General features: G+C 31.5%; 1 protein-coding gene across 1 annotated transcript in view; it reads right to left on the reverse strand.

The window, feature by feature from the left end:
* The window catches only part of LOC107453943 (Iroquois homeobox protein 6a), a 69,105-nt gene extending 58,733 nt beyond the window's left edge, over nt 1–10,372 (reverse strand). The window contains exon 1 of the mRNA XM_071182783.1: nt 10,069–10,372. Coding sequence (XP_071038884.1) covers nt 10,069–10,116 — 48 coding nt within the window. The 5' untranslated portion in view covers nt 10,117–10,372. The remainder of the gene's footprint in view (nt 1–10,068) is intronic.
* Nucleotides 10,373–13,982: the final 3,610 nt, after the last annotated feature.

Below are 13,982 nucleotides of genomic sequence, written 5' to 3' on the forward strand. Positions count from 1 at the left end.
ATGTCTTTATTTTAAATTGAATATATATTGTCATACTAGGTTAGTTTTTGTATTCTCTATAATGAGTCAGTAGGATTAGATTTTTTTTCACATTTATATTAGCTTGCAATGCAACACCTTATATTTTTCCACTTCTTTTTAATAAAGGTTTTAAAATGTATATTATATTTGTAAAAAAATTTATCCTGCAAAAAAAAAAAAGAAAAAAGAAAAAAAAAGAGCGGATAATTAAGCTGTCTTTAGCTGTTAAACAACTTTTTTTAAAGAATTATCTTCTTAAAATAACTTAAAAAGTGGAAGCTATTCATAATTATTATTATTTTGTGCTTACATTTTTAATTATATTTTCTGTGCTACGCATGAATAGCTTCAGCAGCTTTTCCGAATCACTCGATTAATTTTGCTTCATTAACAAAAAAAAAAAAAAAAAAAAAAAAANAGACAGTAATAAATTTGACGAAAAGCGAGTAAGCTTTTCGTCAAATTTATTATTCCCTCAAGTCCATTAGACTATTAAACTTAAGTCTATTAAACTAATCTATATGTCTATTAAGACTATTGCCTTATGAATTCAAGTAAAATTTATTATTTCGTCAAATTTATAAATTTCGCCAAATTTATTATTTTCGTCAAATTTATTATCAAGCTTAAGTTTAACATAAGATGGCGAAGAATGCCATAAAAATCATAACCATCTTTCGCAATCAAACACATAATAAAGCGAAACTCATAATTAATCTTCCATTTTTTTAACAATTTGACAAACTGCGAACTAAAAATGAATAACGATATTATATCGAACCGTTTATTTTCTATCCAAATCAAACTCTTAATATATTTATACAAACTATTGAAATTCAACGCAAGAACATAAGTCACTTCAACAGGAAACGCCATGTTTTAACTTCGCTTCCATTTTACAATTGGAACGCTTTTGAGGGAGGTGTCGTAGGTTTAACCCTGTTTATTCTAGAGAAAAGATTCGAATGCGACGGAGAGTCTTGTCTACGTCCCTTCGCGGACTGCCGGGTCTTCAACACTGCATTGCTTTCATCTTATTCCATCGTGTGTTTATAACATCTATACACTTATTTGCTTTCGGGTGGCATTCAAAAATGCCATTTGAGTTCCAAATGTGAAAATTAAATACCGCGAATGAGATTGTTCAATAGTATCCTGTTGCAGCCGAAAGTTTCAGACCACAATTTTTTTTAACACACGATATTGGATTTTTAATTTTATTTTCCAACCGTCGTTGAACAGCAGACTCAATTTTTGGGTTTACGACTACTGATGTACACTGCCGTAGCCTTGTAATTTTGAATCAGATCCAGAAGACAAGGGAACTCCTGGAAAAAGTATTGGGAGAAATATGCCTTCGTGGAGGACTTTTTGGTGAAACATAACCGCATTTGCGTTACATGAAGAGGAAATCCACGAAAGCATCCCACTGTTAGCCTGACGACAAGGGGACTCTAACACATGATCCGTCTACCACTGAGGACATTTTATGTCAGAACACTATTTGGAGACCGCTGTTTCTGTTTGCAGAGAAAAGGAATTTAAATTATTGCAGAATTTTTTTTAAAAATGATAACCAGTTCTATAACCAATTTTTATAACCTGTTCTCATATGACTAACAAAATGGTGACTTATTTAATGAGTCATTAAGGCTTAAATGGTAGTTTTAAAATAAGAACTGCCAACAGTTTCTGAAACTACAAAATAATTAAATTAATAAAAAAAGTTAGTAATTAAATATGTACTCTATGTATGCACTTGTACTGTGTATACACCTGTATGTACTCTATGTATACCTTTAGTGGACTGATAACCGTTCAATATCTTACTTATTTGCGGGTGGGATTTTTAGTAATTTTGTTCCCTCTTTAATGAAAGTGCTTATTATGTAATCTTTAATCAATGAATGTAATAGCAAACGTAAAATGTTGAAAACAATAGAAATCACTAAAGGAATACAATTGCTTTTCAGGTTATTTAATTTCATTTATTTATTTATTTATAAATAAACAAACTGAAAAATAAATATTTCTTAAAATAAAGGGAAAGAAATCGGAATATGACGGGGGCAAAAAAATAAATAAATAAATAAATTATAAATTAATTAAATAAATTTCGTCTAACTGTATGGTTTGTTTTCTAATATTTTTCTTGTTAGAAACCCAATAAAAGCACGTCAAAAAAATGTTTAAAAATTTTTAAAAAAATAAGTAATAGAATTTTTAATGTTTAACATTTGAAGATTCTTGATGGAACTACCTTAAAATAAATGTTTGAAGGCAATTTTTAAAACACATTCATGCAAACAAAATTATGTAAGGAATGATAAATATGTTTGATTAATAATAATCAGAAATGTTTAAATTGTTTAGTATACGTATTGTACACGACTTTGTCATTTTGAATGAATTGATTTTGAGATAATTTTTTAATTAATTTATTAATTGTCATTTTGACGAAATATGAAAGAAATTTGTGAGCAATAGTGTAACAATAATGAAGATATATTAGTCTTTCAAAAACAAATTGTAATTTTGGAGAGGAATTATTACTTCAAAGATAAATTTTGAAATATACAATCCCTGGCTAAGTTATTAGACTCACTATGAGATTCTATGTACAATCTTAATTATCAGGTGATACTATACATTTTTATGTGACTGAAACCGGTTTGCACTTGTTTACGATCGTGTATCAATGGGTTAAATTAGACTATATATAATGTAAATTCGACGATTGAACAAATTAAACGATATATTATATAAATGTAGAATATTTATTACATCAGGCATTATATTAGTACGTTATAATAATAAGACCAAATTTTTAGACCCACTGTAATGTTTCAATAATTGCATGTTTTGCACGAGTTTATAGGCAGTACTTTTATAGTTAAACATACATGTTATGGGTTTTTATTCAGGCGATTTTTTACACACTTCCTATTTGCATTTATTTTTAACGTATTGCATTACAATGTTAACCAATTGATACACGAACGTAAACAAGTGCAAACCTGTTTTAGTCGCTTAAAAAACAATAAAACTGTTTAGCTACACCTGATAATTAAGATTTTACATAAAATCTTATAGTGCGTCTAATAACTTGGTCAGGGACTATAATAATTTTGAATAGTATTATTTACAATTATCGAATGAATATGTTATTGCTTTTTATCGTAATTGAGCTATATAGAGCTGCCAGGGGATAGAGCGTTCGCCTTCCAATGAGGTGACCCGGGGTTCGATCCCGGCGATGGCTGGTCGATACGAATTCCACATCGGCTTGTACGGATCACAGTGCTGAAGTGAAATATCCTCAGTGGTAGACGGATCATGGGTTAGAGTCCCCCTGCTGTCAGGCTAACCGCGGTCTTCCTCTCCATGTAACGCAAATGTGGGCTAGTTCCATCAAAAAGTCCTCCACGAAGGCAAATTTCTCCTAATACTTGATCCAGGAATTCCCTTGTCTTCTGGATTGGGTTCAAAATTACAAGGCTGCGAAATTGAACATTAGTAGTCGTAAACCCGAAAATTGGGTCGGCTGTTCAACGAAGGTTATATAAAAAATAAAAAAAATTTGAGATATTTAGTAAATATTTTATAAATTAAGATTATCTATGGATAAACCGCAATGACTAATTCTCGAATTGGTTCTTGAGTTGATACAAATACTTGAACAACAGAGAAGGGAAATAAAAAGAAAAAAAGAAAAGAAAGGAAAAAAACCGAATGCAAAGACGTAACCTGCCCCGTGAAATTAATTTCCCACCGCTTCGCCCTCAGCAAAACAAACAATAATGCGCGTGCACCCCCCACGGCGACTGACTCTATGAGCTTCATTATTCTGAACAGGCCGTTTAACCTCTCGTCAATTCTTCTTCCGCCGCCGCCCCCACCTCCCTTCCTTGTCAGATGCGGGCATTTTTTATTTTTTCAGAATGTTTAGGTCTTCTTTGTTTCACAGTTTTGCTTGTAATGTGATATGAGCGATTGTAAGAATGGCTGACTCAGAAATATTTCACACTGGTATTTTGTGTAAACACGGAATGAGAGCTCAGATCTTATTTTTTTCTTAAGAACTTGTCAACATTTTTATGAAGTAAGATCATGGATGGAGATGATTCAATTACTTCGGTTTGATTTTCACAAAATAAATTGATGTTTAATAGCTAAACAATATTGCACATCCGAAAATAACCGACATAGAATGATGTTAGACCTCTCTAAATGTGAGAGAAAGATCGAGCCTATTCTAGAACTTTCCATGTATTTTTCTCTGAAAAAATAACTCCAATACCACAATCACAATCAACATTCTTTTTTTAAAAGAAAAATAGATTGTTATTAATCGATTCTCTGTTGTTATAATGTAATTAAGAGGTTTAAGAGGTAGGTACATTATTTACATCGCACTAGAGTTGCACAACGGGCTATTGGCGACGGTCAGGGAAACATCCCTGAGGATGATCCGAATACGTGCCATCGCAATTTTGGTCCTCTGCCGAGGGGATGGCTTCCCTGCTTTAGTGTCTTGACGACCTGCACCCGAAGTTAAGCACTTTATGGTAGAACAGTATAATGAGGACCGCTACAGCACACCCTCGGTCACTACACAGGCTGATCAAAATGGTCACCTACCCACTTACTGACAGCAGCCAGTGATGTTTGACTGCGGTGTTCAACTGGGATCAGTCCACTTACGATCAGTCCACTGCGGGATTATTTTTTTTTCAAGAAAAATCTTATTTATGCCTTATTACGTTATTTATTATATTCGCGTAATTATTAAAAAAAAATTATCTTGTTTATGCGTTATTTATTGTTTTTATTATCATGCATTATTTTATTTTTAAATTTCTTCATCATCCAAAACGATTTATGACATTTATTTATTTATTTTTTCTTATGAAACTGAATTTTAAGAAATTCTTTAAGCCAATAATCGTGCAGCATTGAATGACTTTTATAAAGTACATTGTGATTTAAAATTTGAACTAAAATAAATCTGGAGAAAGTTGCTATATCTTCAAATTTATTAAAAAGAAGGTTTTATCATATCAACATTTCATCAAACTCATCCATCATTAAAATTAGTTAAGAAACAATAGTTAAGATGGCACAATAATTAAAATGTTTTCACAAAAAACCGCAATGAAAAGTGCTTTTAAATAGTTATGATTAAGAAAATTATTGCCAATTCTTATCCCAAATGTTTTGCATATGTTTCTTTTGTGCTTTCTTTAACAGTAATGCTAATAGTTTATTTTTGTTTTTAATCCATTCAAAACAATTCAACTCTGTATAAAAATAATTGTTTTATGCGAATCAAAAGAAAAGAAAATAGGAATCAAAAGAAAAAAGAATTTCAAAAGAAAATAATCTGCAATTTCACTTCTTTGGAAAACAAAATATGGCATTTGTACCAATTTTATTTGAGAAAAAGTACGTTATGTGCAAAAAATAGAATAGGAAAGTGCGGTAAGATTGATTCCTTTGATTCCTCCAATTAAGATTTTAATTTAATTCTATGACTTCTTTTTAAAATTTAAATTTGTCTTTTTTTCAAATAAAATACTCTAAGAATTCATAAGTTTGAAGTAACTAAATTTTATAAATATAATTAGAATTGAAATATTGCCAATAATTAATCATAAGGATATATTTGAATGACAAATACACAGATCAAAATTATTGAAAGCGTTTTACAAATGTACCAATATTAACAACTGTAAAACAATTTTTTAAAAAAAAACTCCATATTGAAAAATATTTCAATGTAAAACAATTAAACGCACTCATTTCTTAGAAAAAGCTAATAAATAACGCTATAAAGAAAGGCAATTTATTTATTTTTAAACAGTCTTTAGTCCGCCATATTAGAATAATTTTTCTTTTAAAATTGTTCTACTTCTTAATCAGAAGAAATGCATTTGCTGTTATAAAAAATTGTGTTCTTGTTTTTTAAAATTTTAAAGATTTTTCACTCTAAATTTCAACGAATTAAATGACATTAAAACTGTATAATGTAATAAATATCTTCGTTTCCCTAATTTAAAGAGAACCTGAAATAGCCTGTTCTGATATTATAACGTTTTTGATTTTGTTTAATTTCTAAGTTAAAAGATTAAAAGTACTGTTTTTAATATTATTATTATTAGAATAGTGTAATTTTATGTTACACTTTAAGATAAAGTTATCTAAATCAGTGTCTGATCTTATAAACCACTTTACAATTATTATTTTTGGTGCAAATTACACTCATATGCTATTATAAATTACGTTATAGCGATTAGTTAAATGATTTAGAACTTAACTTTCGGCTTCGATGAATGCAAAAATTTTATTTAAAATACATCCATCCGTTTGGCAAGCAAAAATATTAAATTACAGTTTAGAAATCACTAAATATGCTAAAACAATATACTTTTAATTTTAAATTTTATTTCTACAAATAATTGCATAGAAAAATGCTCACATATAGAACTTATAGATTCATGTTTACTTAACAAAAATAATTGGACATAGGAAGTGATGTCACAAGCGTTCTTTTTTGTGCATACATTTTTATTTAAATAATTTCAACTGTTATATGCCACGAAACAGCAATTATTGCAAAGCGGGGTTGGTGATCGTCTGCGAACAGTAGGCTTAGCCTCCCTAGTGCAAATATAATCCGTTATTTGTTTGAATCATCGTTTCTTAAAACTACACGAGAAACACCACGTGTACTTGCTGAAAAGATTCGATCAAAAAATTTAGTTATCAGAAAAAATTTAGTTAGTTGGTTGACTTTTGATGACAGATCATTCAATCAATTTGGAATCTTTAATCATTCATTCTTTTCAAACAAATAAAATGATCACAATCATTTTGATTAGTATCCTATAGTAATTAAAATAATCACTAAGCTAATTATTATTATTATCATTTAAAAATAAAAGAAGGAATTCTGGGGGTTATACGAAAACATAGTTAATTGGATGGGCTAATAATTTTTCACTCATATCTTCTAGCTTGAGGAAACAAAACTTTTGTGCAGTCGCTCTCTGATAATCGTTTATCGAAGCAGGTGGGCGTAACGTAGAGCCGCGATGTTATATTACTATGTTAATGTTATATGTTGATGATGTACTATTATCAACCTATAGCAAGCTGATGTTATGTCACCACTCAACTGCATTTTTATAAATAAAAAAAATTTCAAAAAAATAAATAGTAGAACAATTAAAGCACACGTCTTAGAAATGTGTGTTTTTCAAACTGTTTCTATAACTTGCAAGGAAAATTTTAATTCTTTTGGATAATTTACTTAGTATCAGTTAAAAATATCTTTAACATGAATGTTATTTTTTATTATGTGCAATCTGCCGATCACTGGTTCTAGTGGTTGCTGTACTGGACTACGTTGCCAGTGGCTGCTGGTTCGAATCCCACCGTAGGCAACGATGTAACTTTCCCTCTCTCTGCGTTCTGTGTGTGTTCTCTGCACTACTATTGAGTATACTGTACTGTCCCTAGCCAAATTATTAGACACACTGTAAGATTCTATGTAAAATCTTTATTATCAGCATATACTATACAGCTTTAGTGTTTTACTGTAACCGGTTTGCATTTGTTTATGCTCCTGTATCAATTGGTTAACACTGTAATGCAGTACGTTGAAAATAAATACAAATAGAAAATATATGAAAAATCTCCTGAATATATAAAAACCCATTACATGTATACATGTATGTTTAAATATAAAAGTATTGCATATAAACTCGTGTAAAACTTTTAAATATTAAAACACTACAATGCGTCTCATAATTTGGTCTAATTATTATAATATACTAATATAATGTCTGATATAATAAATAGTTATATTTATTATATCAGATATTATATTAGTATATTCTATATTTATATAATATAAAGTCTAATTTATCGTATCGTCTAATTTATATTATGTATCGTCTAATTTGACCCATTGATACAAGAACGTAAGCAAGTGCAAACCGGTTTCAGTCCCGTAAAAACAATACAACTGCATAGTATCACCTAATAATTAAGATTTTATATAGAATCTTATAGTGCGTCGAATAATTTGGCTAAGAACTGTATGTGCTCAGCCGAAATTTACCTATAACGAAATGCTGATTAATGTTAAAATGCTAGAGAAAAATAGCGACGATATCATTTAATTTGAAGAAGACAAAATTATCTTTACAATTTTCAAATTGCTAATTAAAATTCAAAATACTTTTTAAACCTAATAAACTAAAAGCCGTCCAACTGTCATTCAAGATTCCAAATTAATTTTCTATTTCAGTTTGGAAATTATTGAAATTTATTGTTTCCAAGATTGATTGCATTTTTTTTTCTCGATTAATTCAAATCATCCCTTTTCGTTCTAGATCTTTTTCTTACCGCAGCTAGTAGCGCAGCAGAACGAAACCACAAGTCCTGACCCTTCAAAACAAATCACTCTGTACCTTTTTTTACATTCTAAAATGATGTGTGAGTGAAGTAAGTCAAAGAGGGGTAAAACTCCCCTTCGTTTACTTCAATGTATAATTGCCAAGATTAATTAATTCTTCAACTATACCCCTAACACCTGTTTAGAGCAACAAATGAATAAGAAGTACCCTATTGAAGTGATCAGCTATTCTATTTTATCTTTTTCACTGAAAAAAGGAAAATCCATTCAAGCTGGTAGTAAAACATTTCTTAAAAATAACTATTTTTTTTTTCATTTTTTTTTTCATTTCAGTACCTCTTCTTTATGCAATTAAAACGAGAACTAGAAGCAACAAATATCTGTTTAAACGAGAAAATTTAACTTTAGTTACATATAAAATGATTTGGTTCCATTAAATTTTATTCGTATAAGCGTGTTATTCGATTATCCGATATGCAATTTAGTACGGACGACTGTACTACAATTGAAATTTGAAGAAGGGAAGTTTTTAATGTCCTTTGCTCTGTACGTTGAAACAGAATTGATACACCGTTTGAAATTTCTCGGAAAAAAATGGTTAAATAACAATTTATTGAATGGTTATTTTACCATATTTAATCAAAACAGTCAAATAACCATAAATAAAACGGTAATCAAACTGTTAAGTTTGAGAAAAACTGTTTATTAACTGGAACCACCTAATGAAGTTACTTAGTTCATTGCAACTGCGTACAGATATAGCTGAGCGGGCTTATATGTCAATCTCATGACCGGCGAGACAGGGGTTCGAATCCTAGTGTTGACACCATAATATTTCCTCCACTCCCTTCAACGTATGAAGAATTTCCAGTGTCCGGCACTCTCGAATGCCCATTTGCTTTACAAAACGCCGAGCTCATATGTCTAGTTATTATTTTTTTTTTGTTGGTTTTTTGAAAAATGCTAGCTGTAAATGGTTTCAAAACCATAAAGGATAAAAAAAAATGTTATTTACGGTTATTCGGATGGACAGACAGCTGCCAGTTATTTTACCATAATTTTGGAATGAAAATTTAAACTGTGTACAAAACTTGTAAGCCTTTTTTTTTTAAAAAAAGACCAGAGAGAATCAGAAGCGCATCAATGTTTTCAGATCTAGTGATAAAATAAAGTATTTTTCAACATCGAGGTATAAATATGTGCATAGCGCAAATATACCTAAAAAGAAATGTTGATTCATGTTAAAATGCCAGAGAAAAATAGCGTCATTGTCTTTTAATTTGAAGAAGAAAATTTTTTCTTTAAAATTTTCACATGAACTTATTGAAATTCAAAATACTCTTAACCTTTCTGAGAGAAACGATCGAGTAGTAAATGAATGTTGATTTGCCATCATGATATGTTTTTAAACCTAATAAACTAAATGTTCTACACCTGTACATGTACTACAATCGAATTTCGAAGAAGTTTCTACGTCCTTTGCTCTAGGATTTAATACAAAACTTATAAGTTCTTTTTTTTTTATGAAAAAAAAATTTTTGAAAATAGAAAATGTAAAGACAAGAGGGAACTTTAAAAAAGAATCAGAAAGTTGAAAAATAAAAATTGTAGAATAATGTACTTACAGGTGATGAGGCAGCGTACGTGGAATATCCAAACTGTGTGTACGACATGATCGCTGATATTAAAAAGATGCTGACAGCTTGTCTTACATAATAACACCAATCACTGCGACATACAAGCGACGACACATTCCACTTCTAACTACGACCTTCCATCGTCTGCTACACTACGGGAATTGAGGTGAAAGGGGAGGGGACTGAGGCCGATCCTCCTATTGGTGGAACGAGGCACGTTGTCCCCGCCCCGCATTCCCCGGAGAGCGATTCTCAATGCCGAAGATGACCAGGAAACGGGTCGCCAAGGAGTGGTTTACTTTTTGATTGTCTCTTACTGGATTATCACTGTTTTTTTCTTTTTTTCTCCTCTCCCCTTCCTCCCTCTCTCTCCCTAGCGTTTAAAGAATTACGTTTCGTCAATATATGTATATTTTTACATCGGGGAAAAAAGTTAGTTCTCTGACATGCGTCTCATTCCGGTGACGAAAGCGTCAATGAAAGGCCTTAATTCGTCAATGCAAGGCCTTCGTGGATGTAAGGCAACGCAGAGATTTGATTTCCTAGAAGACTTTTAAGTGCTGGAGGATAGGGAAAAAAACATTGTCTCTAATTTCAAATCAATCTGGGACAGTTATTTTGATTATTTTTCTTAATTAAATCTGGCTTTTCTTTTTAAAAAAAAGGACTCTAAGAATTTCTTATGTTTGAAGTAGCAAAAAATTTTATAAATATATAATTAGAATTGAAGTATTATCAATAATTAATCGTGAGAATATATTTGAATGGGAAATACACAAATCAAAATTATTGAAAGCGTTATACAAATGTACCGTTATTAACATCAGAAAGCAATCTAAAATAAACAAAGAACCTCATATTTAATTTTATTTTATTTTATAACCGTCGTTGAACAGCCCACCTAATTTTTGGGGTTAACAACTACTAATGTTCAACTCCGTAGTCTTGTAATTTTGAATGCAATTCAAAAGACAAGGGAACTCCTGGATCAAGTATTGGGAGAAATTTGCTTTCGTGGAGAACTTTTTGATGAAACTGACCCGCATTTGCGTTACATGGAGAGGAAGACCACGAGTACCTCCCATGGTTAGCCTGACGGCAAAGGGACTCTAACCCATGATCCGTCTACCACTGATGATATTTCACGTCAACACTGTGGTTGGTCCAAGCCGGATGCGGATTCGTTTCGACCAGCCATCGCTGGGGATTCGAACCCGGTTCACCTCTTTGGAAAACGAACGCTCTATTCCCTGAGCCATCGCGGATCAAGAGCTCCATATTGAAAAATATTTTAGTATAAAACAACTAAACGCACCCCATTTGTTAAAAATATAATAAGAATAAATACATAAAGCTATCAAGAAAGGCAATCTATTTACTTTTAAACAGTCTTTAGTCCGCAGTATTAGAATAATTTTCATTTAAATTTCTTTCATTTATATTTCATAATACGAAAAAATGTATTTGCTGTAATAAAAGAAACGTGCTCTTTTGTTTTGTAAAATCTCAAAGATGTTCTACTCTAATAGTTAAATTTTTTTTAATTACAAATCCACTGTAAATTCTACAGAGGAGAAGCACAATTTTCATAGAAGATTTTTTTTCTGTTTTTGTCCACGCACTCTAAAAAATTTCCGTTCTTTTTCCAGACTATTCCCGTGTATTTAATGATTCCTAGCAGTTTTGATGACAAAACGGCTTTTCTCTTTTTTTTTTCCATCCTAATCATAATCGGTTTAAAACTTTCACTTCAAATTCTAGTTTTTGTCATGTAGTTTTGCTTACCGTCCGTAAACTCCACATTTTTTCGAATCTTTGTACGATTATTGTCTTCTTATTTTTCAGAAACTATTTCATGTTTTTGAAAATCGAATTAATGAATCTTCATTGTCAATTGATACTTTATCTGTTTATTATATCTCATTAGACATAATTTTGTCCCGTAGTGGACTGATCGTTAAGACACGTCTCCCAGCAGATCACCGAAGTCAAGCATCACTGGCTGCGGTCAGTGTGCCGGTGGGTAACCACTTGGATCAGTCTGCGTAGGGACCGAGGGTGTGCGGTATTGGTCCTCGTTAAACTGTTCTACCGTAAAGTGCTCGACTTCGCGTGCAGGTCGTCGGGCCACTGAAGCGGGGGTGCCATCCCCTCCGCAGAAGATCAAAATTGTGATGGCGTGTCTTCGGATCATCTTCAGGGATGTTTCCCAGACCGTCGCCAATAGCCCATTGTGCAGCTTTAGTGCGACGTAAATGAAGTACAACAACAACAACAAGACATAATTTTTTAAAGCTGCCAGACACTTTTATAGAGGTATATAGGCCTCTATAGTTTTAAACGCTTTTACCCTGAAATATTATTTCAATAAGACTTTTATTATTATAATTATAATTATAACCGTGGTTGAACAGCCGACAAAATTTTTTGGGTTTACAGCTACTAATGTTAATGTTATGTACTAATGTTAATGCACAATAATGTTTTACTAACATCGTAGCCTTGTAATTTTGAACCCAATCCAGAAGACAAGGGAACTCCTGGATCAAATATTGGGAGAATTTTGTCTTCGTGGAGGACTTTTTGATGGAACTAAACCTCATTTGCGTTGCATGGAAAGTAAAGTCACGAGAACTTCCCACGGTTAGCGTGACTGCAAAGGGACTCTAACCCATGATCCGTCGAACACTGAGTATATTTTACGTCAGCACTGTGGTCGGCGCCAGCCGGATGCGGAATTCGTATGGACCAGCTGTCGCTGGGATTCGGCTCACCTCATTGGAAGGGAAGCGCTCTATCCCCTGAGCCATCACGGCTCAATAAGACTTTTAAGATAAAAATATTTAACAATTTTTCTTCGTAGTGGATCGTTAGAGTTGCGGTAGCTCAGAAGATAGAGCGCTTGCCTCCCAACGTGGTGAGCCCGGTTTGAATACAAGCGTCGATTGGTCGTACGAATGCTGTTCTCCGCTCGCATTGACATTGTTATTTTACAGAATATTTAGTTAAAATAACAGGTTTTTTGTTGTTGTTGTTGAAATAACAGAGTTTTTTGTTAAAGTAACAGAGTTTGTTTGTTAAAATAGATACAGTTTGTTAAGATAACAGTATTCCTCTGCTGAAAAACCTGGTGTCTGTTTTGAAATAATTTTATTTTTATGCGAAGTAAACGAATTTATACTGGCGTATCAGCTGACAGGTTTTTTTCTTCTTTTTTTTCGTACATTTGACATTTTTCTTTTACTGTGGAAAGCGCTCTAGTTTATTACAGACCAAATTGTAATGAATGAATTTTTTTAAAGCAGAAATATATCTACTACACAGTTTAAAACTATGAAAGTCCATAAAAAATTGAAATAATCTCATATTACAAGGCTTTGCAAATTTTTAAAATTGTGATTTAAAAAAAAATAAATAATAATAATTTGATTTAAATTAAGGATTTTTTGGAGAAAAAAACGTGTTGATATAAATTACGATTTAATTCAAACTGATTTGAATAAACGAATCCTGTTTACAAGAAAATATTTCGTGGTTTCCATCAGTGTATAACGCAAATTTCCTTTCTATATAATAGCGTGTTCAGCGATAGCAAATTTATCCTAATCATTGTATCCTTGTTCTCTATGTTAAATAATTTATTACTTACAGTCTAATTACAATTGTTTAATTTTACTGAATTCGTAAGTGACGAGTGAAATCCATTAGACACTCGTACAATTTCAAAGAAAAAATTTTTTTTCATTGATTTTCTTTTTATGGGTCCATTTTAATAGAAAATGAGTCTTGCCTGAACCAGTTAAAAATAATTAAACTAAGTGAAATCGATTTCAAATAGTCCAATTTCATTATTTTCAACAAGTGAATTGATAATAAGTTGTTATTGTAACCTATAGCTTATT

The sequence above is a fragment of the Parasteatoda tepidariorum genome, chromosome 6, assembly GCF_043381705.1.
Source record: "Parasteatoda tepidariorum isolate YZ-2023 chromosome 6, CAS_Ptep_4.0, whole genome shotgun sequence".
In the NCBI taxonomy this organism is placed as follows: Eukaryota; Metazoa; Arthropoda; class Arachnida; order Araneae; family Theridiidae; genus Parasteatoda; species Parasteatoda tepidariorum.